At 41.4% G+C, this 18181-nt stretch overlaps 1 protein-coding gene and 1 pseudogene across 3 annotated transcripts in view; one reads left to right on the top strand and one right to left on the bottom strand.

Moving 5' to 3' along the window:
- SELENOI (selenoprotein I) overlaps positions 1 to 18181 on the top strand; it is a 47192-nt gene that overhangs the window by 17886 nt on the left and 11125 nt on the right. For 2 of the 3 annotated variants that reach the window (XM_045447471.1, XM_045447472.1), the window contains exons 3-8: positions 180 to 288; positions 2397 to 2471; positions 8382 to 8644; positions 9599 to 9707; positions 15812 to 15860; positions 17235 to 17415. In XM_045447471.1, coding sequence (XP_045303427.1) covers positions 180 to 288; positions 2397 to 2471; positions 8382 to 8644; positions 9599 to 9707; positions 15812 to 15860; positions 17235 to 17415 — 786 coding nt within the window. Of the gene's footprint in view, positions 1 to 179; positions 289 to 2396; positions 2472 to 8381; positions 8645 to 9598; positions 9708 to 15811; positions 15861 to 17234; positions 17416 to 18181 lie in introns of those variants that run through there. The other variant, XM_045447473.1, reaches the window with a different exon arrangement.
- Positions 3634 to 3915, bottom strand: LOC123581401 (annotated as a pseudogene).

Below are 18181 nucleotides of genomic sequence, written 5' to 3'. Positions count from 1 at the left end.
AGAAGAATGAAATGCTTATTTCTATCAACTGAACATTGTGGTTTACATTTTAATATATATACCTCCTAGATATGATCTGTCAAGTTTATAGCTTTTATTATGACTTAAATTTCATATTGCATAATGGCCAGAGCTCTTCCTTTACTTTAATTATTTTGTAATTATTTTGAAACAAATAGGTATTTCCTACTTGGCTGGCTCCAAATCTGATAACCTTCTCTGGCTTTCTGCTGGTTGTGTTCAATTTCCTACTCATGGCATACTTTGATCCTGACTTTTATGCTTCAGGTAAGATTATTACTTTAATATAAAATTTAAAATGCCTAAATGGAGAAAAATGACATGTGGTTATTTTCTGGTTCAATTGATATGCTTGTCTGTTGGAGAAGTTCTCGATATTTTAAAGGTATGTAAAATGTTACAATTGGGTGTAAAAGCTAAGTTGTGTTTTCACAATCTGTTATGCATATTTCCATTAAGTTGTAGAAACCAAATTGGCTACTTAATGTAGATAGGCTGTCTAAAAAGCAGTGGGGTTTTGATAAATAAAGAATAATTGGATTTACAAGAAGACAAAATATTTAGGACTGTGACACTTTGCCTGAAAGTGAGCATAAGCAGGGTCCAACGTATTTACCAGTTCCAGAAATATCCCTTATCTTTTTCTTTTTTAAATTTTTTTTTTTTTAACGTTTATTTATTTTTGAGACAGAGAGAGACAAAGCATGAATGGGGGAGGGTCAGAGAGAGGGAGACACAGAATCTGAACTAGGCTCCAGGCTCTGAGCTGTCAGCACAGAGCCCGACGCGGGGCTCAAACTCACGGACCGCCAGATCATGACCTGGGCCGAAGTCGGCCGCTTAACCAACTGAGCCACCCAGGCGCCCCTCCCTTCTCTTTTTCTAATGATGCAAGAAAAATCACCCCCGGCCTTTGACGGGAATGTGATCTCTCTTTCCCTCTGCTCAGCATCCACATTTGCCTTGAATAACTCCCAAGTTTCCTGTGAAAATGGTTCTTAGACCGTGAACATTTATTGACAGAAGTCAGTTGGGGAAAGGAGAAGAGAAATGCTTTTGGAGGCAGTTGTTGGCCTGCTTCCACCCCAGACTCCAGTGTTTTCTTTCATAGTTGTTCCTGTCTTCACATTCCCTTGCCCTGTTTCTGCCCCAGGCCATAGGACAGAATCTGGCTGTATTTGGGATGAGGGGGGATAAATGGCCGAAAGAGTTTATTTTCATTGCTCAGCCGGTTGATAGGGTTGAGAGGAATAGAAAGATGGAGGTAGATGAATAATTTTTGCATTCTAAGTCAGAGTATGTATTTTCCAGTAAGAATATTTATCAATGATGTAGTAAATAGTCTTAGTGTTATAATTCACTGGTGTTGTGGGGTTAGCAGACTTTTGTGGACTGACCTGGAGAAATTAAGTCACCAACAACATTGTTTTTTTAGGAAAGTTCAGAGTTTCAAAAACTTGCAACTTGATCCTATAGAAATTCTGAATATTGAAACTGTATGTATGCCTACCTTTAGCAATTGAAATTTTAAGCCATAGCTTTTGTACATGTAATCAAATGACAATCGAAGATCATAAGGTACTATGTGGATAATAAGATTAAATTTTATCAAGCATGGTTTTGATATTAAGCGGCTTTTAAAAATTTGTATTTTAATCTTTAGAACGTCTTCAAAAGTTTCTTTTATAACTAGAAATATTAATTTTTCTAACTACTCTAACATTATTTACTAGTTATTAAGAGGGCTAAAAATATGTAAATATTATGTATATTTCCCCAAATCATAGAAACTAGAGGACCAGATAAACCATCTAGTCCTGGTATATTTGGGAAATGGAAGATAGGAAAGGCTAAACGATCTATTCATGGTCACACGGCTGCTTGAATATAGAGCCAGGACTGGAACCCAGACCTTCTGATACTTAGTCACCCAAATGAAAAGGTCTTTTGTTTAGCTAGTTAATAATGTAGTGAGAAAATATAGATTGAAGGTTCAATACATGTTTGTAGGATATTTGTCAACAATGAAGATCGGATTAAACACAAGCAATGTTTAAGTTCCAAAAACATTACTTTTCATTCTTAGCATGTAAGTAATTTTCAGGTAGAGATGAACAGTCAGTTTTGAGTTATGATTAAAGCTCAAAACAAGTGCCTATTGTTTATGAGGGGTTGGGCAGTTACTTCTTTGGTTTTGTCAGTGTCCTGATGTATTCTAATATTTACCTAAATCTGCATTAAAAGTGTATTGTAAACTTCTATTTAACTTCTATTTAATAGAACTTCTATTTAATAGAAATATTTCTCAATGGCAGTGTGTGCTGTAGTAAGAACGATCATACTTTGTATTGAAGTCTGAGTGTTTTCCTTTGCAGCACCGGGTCACAAGCATGTACCCGACTGGGTTTGGATTGTGGTGGGAATCCTCAACTTCATAGCCTACACTCTAGGTAAGAAATTGGCCAATATTCATTTTAGCCAATGGCTGGTGACTCTTTCAGCAAGGATAGCCATCCACTAAATTAACATTTTCTCCTATGCTTAATTCATTTTAACTAGGGCTTACTGATTTCCTATTCAGTATAATAAATATGTTTTTGAGTTTCTCTCTGGAAAATATTGTCATTCATTGCTAGGGATGCAGAGAATAAGATATGAGTTGGCAAACTGCCTCTTGCAGGCCGACTCTGTCCTATTTTTATAAGTAAAGTTTTGTTGGAACACTGCTATATTCATTCCTTTACTTGTTGTCTATGCCTGCCTGCCTGCTTGCTTGCTTGCTTGCTTTCTGTCTTTTTTTTTTAACGTCACAAATAAGACTTCTTATTTGTCACCATTAAATGACTGAATTTTAAACAGATTCTTGGACTGGTGGCTCATATCCATCAGCTCGTTCAACTTTAGCACTGGTCTCATCCCCAGTAGCGTTTCTAGAACTACTGCCTTCACCATGAAGCTCCATGAGCTTTCCCAACTCAAACCTGGGCTTCTTTAGCACTTTTACTTTTCTTTTTTTTTTTTTTTTTTTAAATTTTTTTTTTCAACGTTTATTTATTTTTGGGACAGAGAGAGACACAGCATGAACGGGGGAGGGGCAGAGAGAGAGGGAGACACAGAATCGGAAACAGGCTCCAGGCTCTGAGCCATCAGCCCAGAGCCCGACGCGGGGCTCGAACTCACGGACCGCGAGATCGTGACCTGACTGAGGTCGGACGCTTAACCGACTGCGCCACCCAGGCGCCCCGCACTTTTACTTTTCTAATGAAGATATCATGGAGTGGATAAATAGATTGACATGCCTTTTCTGTGTCTTTTCCGATGCTGTCTGGAATCAGTTTATTGACCAGTGCTTTCAAGTCATTTGTCTGCACCTCTCGGGTTAGATTTCCATTGTCTTTTTCTGAACACGGTGGACCTGTTGGTGCTGAGCCTAAAGGCCTTCCAAATCTGATTGTTGGGTTTTTTAGTAAAACCAACACAAAATAGATGAAGCAAATAACTGTCGGTGGCTTGACATCAACATGAGCTTCAATCGTGGTCTGCCATTTTGTGACCATGGAACTTTCCTAGAATTCCACGGGTGAGATCCACACAATAGAACTTAGGCAGTTTCTGCCCTGAACATCCTCAGTTATTAGCTTGGATTTTCTAAATGCAACTTCATCATTCTGTAGATCAGCAAGGCTCACTTAAAAAACACAACCCTTGAGGCCATCAGATGCAGTTTTGGCTCCCTGAGTTCTCGTGACTAGTGTTTTTCCAATATTTCTTGTATCAAGCGTAGCTGGTGCTTTCACTTCATACTGATCTTTCCTAGCAAATGGATCAACCACTTTCTTCTTGGCCCCCTTTTTTGCTGCCTTTTGTAAGGCCCTTCTTCTTACTGATTGCCATGGCTCTGCTCGGGGAGCCAAAAAGGCTCTATGCTTGCTTTTTGCAACAAAGACAAGGTTGAGTAGTAGCAACGGTGTCTCCTGATGACCCATAATGCCTCAACTATTTACTATCTGGCTCCTTACAAAAAATATTTACCAGCAACTGGAATAAGACGTCATTTTTGCCTTCAGTTTGGGAAACAATGCCGACCTGTCAGATAATTGTGGAGTATGGAGAGAGCTGCTACAATAGAGCACAGCGGGGAAACAGGAATGAGTGGGAGAATAAGAAAGTAATTAATTCTTATTTGGTGCAGGAGGTGGTGAGGGAGGTCCCTGTGCTAGGCCATAACTGTCTATGTTGCCAAGAATGCTTTTTGTTGGTTCTGTTTGCATGGCTTGTCCTGCATTCTCCTATTCTCCTTCCCTGCTTTATTTTTCTCCATAGCACTCAAAACCATATGACCTACTTGTCTCTCTACTCTAAAGCGTACATTCTTTGAGGACTGTGTGCCCAGTATTTAGAACAGTACCTAACACATAGTAGGTAGTCAGTATATAGTTTTCATTTTTATTTATAAAATTTATTTTTTTATTACTTTTTAAAATGATTTTTAAAAAGTTTATTCATTTATTATTTCTGAGAGAGAGAGAGAGAGAACACAAGTGAGGGAAGGTCAGAGAGAGAGAGGAAGACCCAGAATCCGAAGCAGGCTCTAGGCTCTGAGCTGTCAGCACAGAGGCCTACACAGGGCTTGAACTCATAAACTGCGAGATCGTGATCTGAGCCGAAGTTGGACGCTCAACCGACTGAGCCACCCTGCCCACCCCTCCCCCCCAGCTTTTCATGATTTTTTTAAGTATATAGTTTTTAAGTGAATATAAAATACCAGACCCTGACTTAAAGTTGCTTAGATCTCTCAGATAAAAATGACTCATAAAACCAGTATAATCTGGTATATGATTACATGCTGACATTGCAGGTGACCAGAACTGCAAGAATTTGGGGAAGGAAGAGAGTGAAGTCCAGAAGAATTAGGAGAAAGCTTAGTGAAAAATTACATTTTAGGCAGAAGCTTTTGCATATTTGTTCTTAAAGATGAGCAGGTTTAAAAATTCTGCTGTAGGGGCGCCTGGGTGGCTCAGTCAGTTTAGTGTCCCTCTTCAGCTCGGGTCATGATCTCATGGTTCAGTTCATGTATTCGAGCCCCACGTCAGGGCTCTGTGCTGACAGCTCAGAGCCTGGAGCCTGCTTCAGATTCTGTCTGTCTGTCTCTCTGCCCTTCCCCCGCTCACACTGTCTCTCTCTCAAAAATAAATAAAAACATTAAAAAATTAAAAATAAAAAAATTCTGCTGCAGGGGTGCCTGGGTGGCGCAGTCAGTTAAGCCTCTGACTCTTGATTTTGGCTCATGATCTTACGGTTCATGGGGTCGAGCCCTTCTGTGTTGACAGCATAGAGCCTGCTTGGGATTCCCTCTCTCCCTCTTTGTCAAAATAAATAAATAAACATTTTGAAACATTAAAAAAAAAATCTGCTCTAGGGTTTGGTTGCAAAGGGCAGGGAGGAATAGGGAAAAAGGTGAGAGTGGCCTGAGGGCTCTGACTTTTAACGGCAGGTCATAAGAGCTTTTTGATATACCATATTATCTACCTTTTTCACATCCACAGTTTTGGCAAAAATCCTGACCGAACGTGAACTATTTGTTGCAAAACTGCCTTGAACCAACATGAGGCAACTTTTAAACTATATTCTACTAGTGTGATTGTTCTTACATTTTGCTGCAGAAATATTAATGTGTTTGATCACAGGGTGCTGCTCTGGGTCCGCCTGAGGTGTTTTTGTTTTGTTTTGTTTTGTTCTTTTGTCATAATATATGCTATATACCCTGAATTACCTTTCTGAGAAAACATTGTGTAACTTTGCACACCCCAGACTGGTGGAGCTGGAATGGGTTCAGTGGGAAGATGTACAAGACCTAATTAGTATGCAGTTCACGGATTTAGTATTTGTAACAAATGCACAGGAGTTGCCCTGCAAATAGTAAATTAAGCCAGCAAATAATGAGAAAAGACTTTTTGGAAATACTTCAGCTAGCAGAAATGTTCCTAACGCTATATAACAGAGATCTGCAGTATTTGGGCAGGAATCTGGGATTCATCCTCTCATGTGTTCCTTCAACAATATTTTTAAAGGCCTTCTTTTTGGGGAAAAAAAAAAAAAAGATTTTTTTAAAGTTTATTTATTTATTTTGAGACAGAGAGCACAAGCAGGGTAGGGGCAGAGGGAGGAGGGGGAGAGGGAATCCCGAGCAGGCTCTCCACTATCAGCACAGAGCCCGACGCGGGGCTTGAACTCCCTAACTGTGAGATTATGTCCTAAGCTGAAATCAGGAGTCAGACACTTAACCCAGGTGCCCCTAAAGGCCTTCTTTGCCACAAACTGAGCTAGACACTGGGATAATACTATAGTGAGCAAGATAAGCACAGGTAATTATCGGAATTTTTAATTCCTGAATCTTTACTATTAGCCTAATCCTGCTGCACTTGTTAATAGAACTGTTTCTTTTGGGGAGAAATTTTTATAGTTCAGATTTTTTTTTTTTCCTTAATATTGTCTCTCCTACTAGACTCACGGTTCCTGAGACACCACAGGAATTGTGTCTTATTTATAGCAGGGTGGTTGGTTCTTGCACAGCGTGCAGAGCAATGCTTCAGACTCTTTTTTTTTTTTTTAAGTTTTATTTAAGTAATCTCTACACCCAACGTGGGGCTCGAACTCACAACCCTGAGATCAAGAGTCACGTGCCCCTCCAACTGAGTCAGCCAGGCGCCCCTCAGACTCTTCTTTTTAACTAGGTTTTACTGTTCTTCCTCTCTTTTTCTCTCCCTACACCCCTCACGCCCCAGCTCCTCTGTTTCTGCCCCTAAATGAAGGTGTTTCACTGTGCTGTATCCTCAACTTTCCCTTTCCTCTTATTCCCTCGATAATTCTGATCACTATTGAGATGACTCTTGTGTTTCTATCTAGCCCTCATATATTTTCTGAGTTGTTAGTAAGTACCTGAGGTTGAGTTGCTTGACATGACCATGTGGATAATTCTGCCAACAGTTCAGTTTTAGCATCTAAACTTGTACTCAGCATCTTTTCCGTCAGGCAGGCTCTTTGGACTTCCCCATTTCCACCACTCTCTTAGTTACCCAGATGGGAAATCGGGAGGATCTTCTGGTCCTTTAGCCTCACCACTCATCTTTTGCTGCATTGCCAGTTTGACTTTCTTAATATCTCACCTGCCTCCAGCCTTTCATTCCTGCTGTATTCCATGTCAATGCGGGCCTTACTGGTTAGTGTTCTCTCTCCAGCCTGCCATTCACACTGCTGCCAGGTGAATCTTCCTGAAGCACGTCACTACCTTTACCCCTGTCATTCCCGTATTCACATCCTTTTCGTAGCTCCCCATACTCCCTGAAACTTTTGAGCTGGCTCCAGCCTCCCTTCTGGCCTCTCTACCGCCCTCTTTACCTACTGGTTTCCTCTGGTCGACCTAAACTACTTTGGCGTTCTCTGAACACGCATGTGCTTTTCCATCTTGGTGTTTTTACTGATAGCACTCCCTCCTCTTGAAACAGCATACTCTTATCTACTGAAATCCAACTCATTCTTTGTGTCCCCACTCAGGTTTCATCTGGTCTGGAAGGCCGTTCTTGATTATCTTAGCCTGAAAAGTGCTTGTCCCTTTTCCGAACTCTTTTGTGGTTTGGGATGTACTGTATCTTTAATCGCCATGTTTTGTCTCCGTTCTCAGTTATAAACACTGAGGACGCAAACTTACTTTATTTGGGGATTATTCTTATGATAATCTTCACAGCATCAGGAACAGTGCCTTGCACAGTTTCAGTACATTTAATTCTTACATTTACTGAACACCTGCTGTGTGCAAAGCCTTTTCTGAAAGCACTTAAAATCGGGGAAGGAGCACATCTGTAACAAAGTGACTGTAATTTCAAACAAGATGAAATAGGTGTTACGACTGAAGTTCAGGATGTTTTTGGATCCTAGAGCAAGGAGTGGTTAGATCAGTTGTGATGAATAACTATTGCATATTCTCTGGAGGCCTGAGAATTTGTGGCTAGCAGAACAACTCAGTTGTTAGTCCGATTTGGAAGAATTCAGAGTCCAACTACAATGCTTTGTCCTCACATCTAAAATTGACACCATTTAGTTGACGTAATATACTTTAAGTTTTAGGTTAAACTCTAAGAAATTAAGGTGGGTTTTCTTGTTTGTTTGTTTTTTTCTGAAATCTTTGAATTGTAGGAATTAGAGGTTGGATTTTTACAGTCCTGGCTGGTCGCTGTACTTTAGTTCATCAACATTCCTATGATACGCTGATTTGTTTTGTGTTTCTCCAGTTTGTTAAAGAAGATTTTCTCCCTGCGGTACCGATGTTGACCTTTTCCCATGGTAATGTGTTTCTGTTGCAGATGGTGTGGATGGAAAGCAGGCCCGGAGAACCAATTCCAGCACCCCTTTAGGGGAGCTTTTTGACCATGGCCTTGATAGTTGGTCATGTGTTTACTTTGTTGTGACTGTGTATTCCATCTTTGGACGAGGACCATCTGGTGTCAGTGTTTTTGTTCTTTATCTCCTACTATGGGTAGTTTTGTTTTCTTTTATCCTGTCCCACTGGGAAAAGTATAATACAGGGATTCTTTTCCTGCCGTGGGGATATGACATTAGCCAGGTGGTAAGTATGTGTTCTGCCTTAAATTTTCAACAGTGCTATGAATTTTTTGGGGGGAGGGAGAAGGGAGTAGTCTTTGTCATTGTCATTCCTTCTTTATTGCCCTTATGCTTTTTTGGCCAGAACTGATGTGTGCTTTTAAAAAAATTTCCTTTTTATCTTGTATTATTTGTTGCTTATGTATGAAAATCTCAAGCACATAAAAAAGTAGGGATAGCATAGTGAACCCTTATGTACCTGTTCCTTAGGTTCAACGGCTATATGGCCAGTCTAGTTTCATGTATACCCTTCCTCCCAATTATTTTAAAGGAAATTCCTGATACTATGTGATCAACATTTTCCCATCTATCTCTAAGTAGTAAAAGCACTTTTAAAAAAACATAATCACAATGTCATTATTAACTAAAAAATGAGCAGTTTCTTAATGTTAATAAATATTCCTTTGAACTGTTGATTTTGTAAAGAGAGAGATGCACATATAATTGTTGCTTTTTTGTCTTTACTGGGAGCTTTCAATGAGTAGAGATGCTTGTTTTCTTTTACTTAAGAGGCTTGCTATTAACTCTCCCTGCCTTTGAATCCCAGCTTTTTGTGTTGCCATTTTGCCCATTTGTACCTAAGGTCCCAGTAAAGCCTCAGACATTGGAATGTTTGAAGAAAGTGATCGGGTAGGCAAATTGGACCGTGACGTACCTTAACCGATTCCTGAAGTGCCTTAAAGTGTTCTAAATTATGGCCAGTTGTTTGCATTGTGTAGAAGTTAGTTATTTTATGGCATCGTTGGCTAAAAAAACCGCAACTTTTAAAGGGAAGAAGACTTGCCACATTATCAAATTTAAGTGTACTTCTTGCTTTTACTAAAACTACGAGATTTAACGCTGCGTACAGCATTGCGGGCTCCTTGACCTTTCCAGCTGTTAATGCCTCTGTATGCTTTTGTCTGCATTTTCCTTCCAGACTATATCTTTTGTCTACATAGTGACTGCGATTGTGGGAGTTGAGGCCTGGTATGAACCTTTCCTGTTTAATTTCTTATATAGAGACCTATTCACTGCAATGATTATTGGTAAGAAGCTCCATGTTGAAGCCTATTTTAACATCACTTTGTTATCCAAGCCAGTGTTTCATTGATTACGAGCAGTAACACCTGTCCCTCTCTCCCGTTCCCTCCGGCGAGCAGAACAGCCCTATAGCCCTGTAGGGTTTCAACCAAACCAGTAAGGAAAACAAAATTCCTGTGTTGTGGTTTTTTTGTGTGTGGCACCAAGCTGTTTCTAGTCCGAAGAAAATAAATACCAAAATCGCATAAACCTCGTAAACTAACTGTTTAAATGAATCTAGACTGTTTGAGAGGATCCACATTTAGGTGGACATTTGGTGTAGATTTCGTGCCTATCTCAGAATTGAAGACCATTAGTTTGTAGGAAATAGATGACACAGATTACTTTGTAATACATTCATTGGAAAGTTGTGCTATTCTCCTCCCATACTCTCTTTTGCCACCGGATATTAGGTAAAGGATTTTGGTAACAATGTTTTATTTGGTAAAAAATTTGGATCGTGGTAACGTTTCCCTTTTGATTTTAGCCAGAGGGAATATCTACGGGATGATTAACTGAGTGGGGCAGTGTTTTCTATGCAAAGAGGAAGTTATCTGGGCTGTTACTTCGGGGCACTAGGAGTGGCATTGGGACCTCTGTAGAAGAAAAAAACAAAGCAAAAAAAAGCAAGCTGTCGGCTATTGCTCTGTTCCCTTATCTGAAAAATAACCCCCCTCACTACCCAGTGCGCCTTGCTAATAGAATGGGCGTTAGATAAAGCTTAGAAACGGCTGAGAAGCTGGTGCGTTAGGCACTGGCTTTTAGGCAGTGGTTTGGGCCGTTCTCTGTTGCTCTGGTCTACAGATATTTTAGAACCCTGCTGTAATCTTCCAAATGTTCTTTTTTCGGGGGTTTTTGTATGAACGGATTTCTTTAGCCTGACAAGGCTAGCTTCTTTTCACTCCCACCACATAGTGAATCTTCTGATTTAAGTGGCTAGTCTTGTGGCAGGATTGTTGCATTTTACGTTGAAGTGTTCAACTTAACGAGAAGATGGAATCCTCTGAGGTGTGAGATATATTTGGGGATGGTAAAGTGGATACTTTTAATAGACACATAATTTTCCATGTAACTTATGAGTTTACCTGAATTCTTCTTTCTGAAAACAAAAGCCCACATGTTTCTGTATAAGTAAATAAAGCAGCTTTCCCCATACAGGCATACCTTGTTTTATTGCACTTTATTGTGCTTTGCAGATACTTGTCTCTTTTACAAATTGAAGGCTTGTGGCAGCCCTTTGTTGGGCAAGTCTGTCAGCACCATTTTCCCAACAGCATTGGCTCCCTTCATGTCTCTGTCTGTCAGATTTTGGTAATTCTCACAGTATTTCACACTTCTTCATCATTATTATATTCGCTATGGTGGTCTGTGACGTGCGGTCTTTGATGTTACTGTTGGAATTGTTCTGGGGACACACAAAGCACGCCCACGGAAGACGGCCATTTAATAGACGAATGTGTGTGTCTGACTGTGCCACCCACCCTCCGCTCTCCCTCTCATTTCTCTCCCTCTCCTTGGGCCTCCCTATTTCCTGAGACACAGTATTGAAATTAGGCCAGTTAATGACCCTCCAGTGGCTTCTGAGTGCTCAAGTGAAAGGAAGAGTCACACGTCTCCCTCTTTAAATTACAAACTAGAAGTGATGAAGCTTAGTAAGGGGGGCATGTCGAAAGCCGAGATAGGCCCAAAGCCAGGCCCTTTGCGCCACACATTTAGCTAAGTTTGTAAATGCAGTGGAAAAGCTCTTGAAGAAAATGAAAAGCGCTCCTTCCTAAACACAAGAATGATACGAAAGCAAGAAGCAGCCTTATTGTGACATGGAGGAAGTTTTAGTGGTCTGAATAGGAGATCAAGGCAGCCACAACATTCCCTTGAGCCAAAGCCTAATTCAGAACAAGGCCCTAGCTCTCTTCACTTCTAGGAAAACCGAGGGAGGGGAAGAAGCTGCAGGAGAAGCGTGAAGCTCACAGAGGTTGGTTCGTGAGGTTTAAAGGAAAGAAGCCTCGGGGCGCCTGAGTGACTCAGTCGGTTAAGGAAAGAAGACTTCTCTGTGTCGTAAAAGTGCAGGATGAGGCAGCAAGTGCTGATGTAGGAGCGGCAGCAAGTTCTCCGGATGATCCGCCTCAGATAATTCAAGAACGTGGCTACACGACGCAACAGATTTTGAGTGTACCTGTAGCGGCCTTAATATCGGAAGGAGATGCCATCTAGGACTTTCATAGCTAGAGAGGAGAAGTCAATGCCTGGTTTCAGAGCTTCAAAGGACAGGCTGACTCTCACGGTAGGGACTAATGCAGCTGGTGACTTGAACGTGAAGCCAGTGCTGATCGACTATTCTGAAAATCCTAGGGCCCTTAAGAATTTGCCAAATCTACCCTGCCCGTCCTCTATACATGGAACAACAAAGCCTGGACAGTAGCACATCTGTTTACAACATGGTTTGCTGAGTGTTTTAAGCCCCCTATTGAGATCTGCTCAGAAAAAAAGGATTCCTTTCAAAATATTACTGCTCATTGACAAGCACCTAGTCACCCAAGAGCTCTGATTACAGCGTACAATGGGATTAACGTTGTTTTCCTGCTTGCTAACAAAGCATCCATCCTGCAGGAGCTTGAAGAGTAATTTCAACTTTCAAGTCTTATTATTGAAGAAATAAATAAGATTTATAAGGCTGTAAGATCTGATAGATCTAGGCAAAGTAAATTGAAAACCTGGAAAGGATTCAGTATTGTAGATGCCACTAAGAACATTTGTGATTCATGGGGAGAGGTCAGAATATCAACATTGACAGGAATTTGGAAGAAGTTGATTCCAGCCTTTATGGATGGATGACTTTGAGGGGTTCGAGACTTCAGCGAAGGAAGTAACTAGCTGTGGTGGAAACAGCAAGAGAACTGTAATTAGAAGTGGAGCCTGAAGCTGGGACTGAATTACTGCAATCTGGTGCTCAAACTTTGTAGCAGATGAGTTACTTCTTATGGATGAAAAAACAACATGGTTTTCTTGAGATAGTATCTACTGGTGAAGATGCCCTGAAGATTGTTGAAATGACAACAAAGGATTTCGCATATTGCATAAACTAAGTTGAAACAAAGCGGTGGCAGGATTAGAGAAGATTGACTATTTTGAAAGAAGTTCTACAGTGGATAAAACCCTATCAGACAGCCTCACATACTGTAGAGAAATTGTGAAAGGAGGAGTTAGAAGCTTCACTGGGAAGCTTCATTGTTTCTTGTTTTGAGAACTTGCCACAGCCGCCCCAATCTTCAGCAGCCACCCCCTGATGAGTCAGGAGCCATTAGCCTCAAGACACGACCCTCCACCAGCAAAAAGACCGCACCTCACCGAAAGCTCAGATGATGGTTAGAGTCTTAGAGCCATAAAGTATTTTTTTTTTTAATTTTTTAAAAAAATTTTTTTTTTCAACGTTTTATTTATTTTTTGGGACAGAGAGAGACAGAGCATGAACGGGGGAGGGGCAGAGAGAGAGGGAGACACAGAATCGGAAACAGGCTCCAGGCTCTGAGCCATCAGCCCAGAGCCTGATGCGGGGCTCGAACTCACGGACCGCGAGATCATGACCTGGCTGAAGTCGGATGCTTAACCGACTGCGCCACCCAGGTGCCCCATGTATTTTTAAATTAAGGCAGGCACATTTGTTTTACACATAATGCCATTGCACTCTTAATAGACTACATTATAGTATAAACGTAACTGGGAAACCAAAAAATTCACGTGACTTTCTTGTGCTGTTCGATGTTTGTTTTGTTGCGGTGGTATGGAGTCAACCTGTAATACCTCTGAGATATGCCCGTCCTTTTTATGGAAAGCACATTAGGTGCCGTTGAGAGGAGTAAGAGAAGATGTGGTATGTCTTTTTGGCAACCCGTATAGAGCTCAAACTTCCCACATGCTTGCTGTATTTAAGCTAGAGCTATTTCAAGATATTTTAAACTCAAAATACTCTTGGTAGCAAATCTTTTGCCAGTTTGTGTCAGCCTGCTTTCGACACCTCAGCGTCGCAGTGATTCTGGGTCAATTGATTCAGCCCCGGTTCCCTACCTGTGCTTCCCAGCACGAGGCCAAGTCACCTGCTAAAGATTTCTGAGGACACCAGCCTGTCTGCTCCTTCTCTCTAAGCTCTTCTGACTTGAGGAACTTTGTTCCAGTTGGGCTCGGGAGTGGCAGAGTAATTCATCTTCCCAGATGGGATTTCTGTTTGGTGGATTCCAGTCTTTTCATCTCATTTTAGCAGAATGTCTTAGGAGCTGTTTTGAAGGAATCTCTTTCTGTCGTTGATCCTTCAGGCCACAGCTGCACTGACCACCTTCTCACCCCAGGCCAAGTGTGGTCAGTGGGAGTCTGGAGTGTGTAAGCTGGGGCTCATCTGTTGAGTGACAGTGAAATATCCAAATGAAGTATCCAGAAACTTGCCACATGTGTTGATTTGGAGTTTGACAGAGAGAAAGATCAGGAAGTTACATCTCTATAATCTGTAGAATCAGAGAGGTTTTTTTTTGTTTATTTATTTTTAAATATTTGTTTATTTTGAGGGAGGGAGAGAGAGTACATGCACGTGCATGGGTGGGGGGGGGGGAGAGAGAGAGAGAGAGAGAGAGAGAGAGAGAGAGAGAATCCCAAGCAGACTCCATGTTGTCAGTGCATCGGGCTCAGACAAACAGTGAGATCATGACTTGAGCTGAAATCAGGAGTTAGATGCTAAACTGACTGAACCACTCAGGTGCCCCGGATCAGAGAATTTTAATGTTTATTTATTTTTGAGGCAGAGCATGAATGAGGGAGGGTCAGAGAGAGAGGGAGACCCAGAATCCGAAGCAGGCTGCAGGCTCTGAGCTGTCAGCACAGAGCCCGGTGTGGGGCTCGAACTCACAGACCATGAGATCATGACCTGAGCCGAAGTCGGAAGCTCAACCGACTGAGCCACCCAGGTGCCGCCACCCCCCCCCCCCCCCCCGCCAGCAAATCAGAGAATTTTAAAACTGCAAGGGACATTAGGAAATCATTGAACCCATCCACATTGGACAACTGTGGAGTCTGAAGCTCAGAGAGATTGTCTGATTTGCCCAAGAGTACATTGCCAGCTTTTGGAGTCATCTGCAAGAAGCTTCTAGTTAAAGCTGTAAGAGAGGATTCTCTGAGGGAGGATAGAAGCACAGGTGAATGCCCAGTTAGGAATGCCCAGGAGACAGAGTTGCCAATAAAGGACACCACACGTAGTAGCTGGATGGCTGACAGGAACATTGGGAGGATGGAATCACAAAGGCAAAGGGAGGAGAGAATTACAGTTAGTGGAGAGTCAATGGAGTCCTCTCACTTAGAAGTCAGGAATGAAGAAAGAATATCGAATCTGATCATTAGGAGAACTTGGTAAATTCACGAGTGCAGTTTCTGCAGAGGGAAGGCAGAAGGAATAAAAGAGTACTGAGGAAGGCCATGGAAAAGTCTGGCGAGTGATTGGGAATAGCAGAGTCAGCTAGCAGAGAGCGAGGGCGGCAGAAGCAATGGTAGGGCTTCCTGGGAGGGCTTCTTTATTAGGTCTGAGGGGAAAGAACTGGTGTCTGTGGGCGGAGCGGGCGGAGAAATGAAGAATGCTTGGGAAAGAAAAATCAGTGGCAATGGGAAACCGCGGAATCCATCGGTAATTCACACTCGTGCGATTTACTGTATGCCAAGCCCTGCTCCAGGTGTCTTTACGTGTAATAACTCACTTATTTCTCAAAAACCCTGCGGGGCCAATTCTATCTCTGGCTTATAAAAGAGGAAATTGAGGCACGGAAGCGTTAATCTGCCTGAAATCACATAACCTGTGGGCACAACCGAGATTCGAGCCCAGTCTGGCTCCCGAGCCTCCGCACTGAACCACCAGACTGCCCTGCTGCTCTTCTGGTTGTCACTGTTGTTCAGAAATGTATTTAATTTCATTACAGAAGTAAACCCGAACCTGCGAATTACTGGGTCTAAAACTATTACATATTTTGTATGTATTCGATAATTATAAAAATCCCTCTTGAATAACAATTCACAGTAATTTAAATATTCTCCCTTTTAGGCTGTGCATTATGTGTGACTCTTCCGATGAGTTTATTGAACTTTTTCAGGTGAGTACCTTATTTATTTGGGCAAGAAGTGTGACAGTTGTTAGATGAATTTTAGGATCTGTTTTGCTTTTGGAACCTGGACATTTTGAGAAGGTCATAAAAGCTGTATTTTGAATCTGGGATGAGTTTAGGACCATTTAGGGTATCTACAGTGGCTGTGTGGTCATTTCAACCACAGCACAAACTACTAGTTCTTTTGTTACAGTTTTTGGTTCACCAGACAAGTCTTCTAATTTGTCATTTTTTGTGAGTGAATTGGGAAGGAGCGTGTTCCCGTTGAATAGTGACAGGTTTACGTCCTTTTTAGAAATTGATGGTAAGTTTTTATGAATTGATTCTGTGTAAGTTTAGTCGGCATGATCATAAAATTAAATTTCTGAATTTGTGTAGTTTGGGACCAAACCCCGGATCTATGCTGACTTCCAAGTCGCACTATATAAAAATTCCCGCCCCGAGGAGTGGGGCCGGGGATACTGTGGGAGTTGCCTGGGCAGAGTTTCATTTCTCTGATCTGCACTTCACCTTTGCTCAGCCACGCTGAATTTTCTTACGGGCCCTGAAAGTACTTTGCTGTTTTCTCTCCTTGGTAATTTGGCCCCCACCTCCCTCTAGTGCGGTCTCCTTTACGTGAAACACTTGTACTTCCCACTTCATCCTTCAGTTCTCAGATCTGTCTTGCAGAATCCTCTCTGTCAAGCCACACTCTATGAATCTTCCCTGTCGATGGCAGCTGGCAGCCATTCATAGAAACCATGACATTTAAAGCTCTGAAGGCCTTAGAGATTGAGACATTTCCTCTTCTTCTAAGGATGAGGTCCTCATCAGGCAATATCTTGTCCAGAATCATGTTGTCAGTGACAGAACCAAGACGAGAATTTGGGGCTTTGTTCAGATGAGCAAACATGTATGGGAGTGTGTGGCCAGAGACAGTGAGATATGCTAGGACAGTCTCAGTGCAGAGTCGTCCGCTCTTAGATTCTCTGTCACTTGGTATCATAACAACACAGCCAGGTACTTGCTAGTGCTGTTTTGTGTTCATTTTATTTCCCCTCGTAGAGCATAAGCCTTGTAAAACAAAAGATCAGGTTTTATTTATCTTTACGTTCTGGAGGCCCCGGGGTCAGAACACTTCCATTCTAGTCCTGGCCCTGCCACTTGGTAGGAAGTTATATAAATTTGAATTCTCACGTTGTCACTTAACCTGTCTGTAAAATGGGGTTTAGTAATGTCGGTTCTATGTGTGCTGTGGGATTATTGTGAGTGTAAATTGAGAGGATAAGTGTGAAAAAAGTTTCAAAACTACAAAAGTTACAAATACGGAATGATTTTTACATTGTAATAATGTTCTTTGTATTACTTGATTTTTTTTTTCAGAAGCTATAAAAATAACACCTTGAAACACAATTCAGTCTATGAAGCTATGGTTCCCTTTTTTTCTCCATGTTTGCTCTTCATTTTGTCTACAGCATGGATCCTTCAGTCACCTTCAGATATTTTAGAGATACATCCTAGACTATTCTACTTTATGGTTGGAACAGCCTTTGCCAACATCACAGTAAGGTTTTTTCTTTTTCTTTTTTTTAATGTTTATTATTTTGAGTGAGAGAGAGCACATGCAAGGGAGGGGCAGAGAGAGAGAGGGAGAGAGAGAGAATCCCAAGCAGTCTCCTCGCTGTCAGCGCTGAGCCCAACGTAAGGCTCGATCTCACTAAGTGTGAGATCATGATCTGAGCCTAAGCCAGGAGCCAGATGCTTAAGCTGAGTGACTCAGGCGCCCCAGGTTTTTTTCATCTAAGTCATATCTAAGGAATATATGACAAAATGTGATAATTGGAGAAATCTTTAGAATTAAAAATAAACAGATTTTAATTTTAAGATATTTTATAGCAGAAACTTTAAAGAGTAATAAACCCAAACACAGAACATGCTAAAAATTATTTTTTCCTTTTCCAGATGGCTGCAGATCTAATGATTAGTTTAAGGAAACTAAAAAGGGTTTTTGAGAACACACACACACACACACACACACACATTTTTAAATCAGCTGATTTTAAAATTAAGAACAGGTGTAAAAACTTTGTAATAAATACAACATATTTTTCAAAAGCCCTTTCTCTGCCATGGCCCAGCAAGACAGCAGCCAGGAGAGATCGGGCGCAGTTGAGAAGAGACCTTAATAGTCCTGACAACCCGGGAGCATGTGCTCTAGCTCCGGTCAGGTCCTTAATAAGTTTTTACTTTAAAAGCTAGCCACTGAGCTTATGTTTCCATGTGTGTAATACGTGTTCATTGTCACTGGTCCTACTGATTTCGCAGGGTTT

Source organism: Leopardus geoffroyi, chromosome A3 (genome assembly GCF_018350155.1).
Source record: "Leopardus geoffroyi isolate Oge1 chromosome A3, O.geoffroyi_Oge1_pat1.0, whole genome shotgun sequence".
Lineage (NCBI taxonomy): Eukaryota > Metazoa > Chordata > Mammalia > Carnivora > Felidae > Leopardus > Leopardus geoffroyi.
This window is presented reverse-complemented; position numbering and strand designations above follow the sequence as displayed.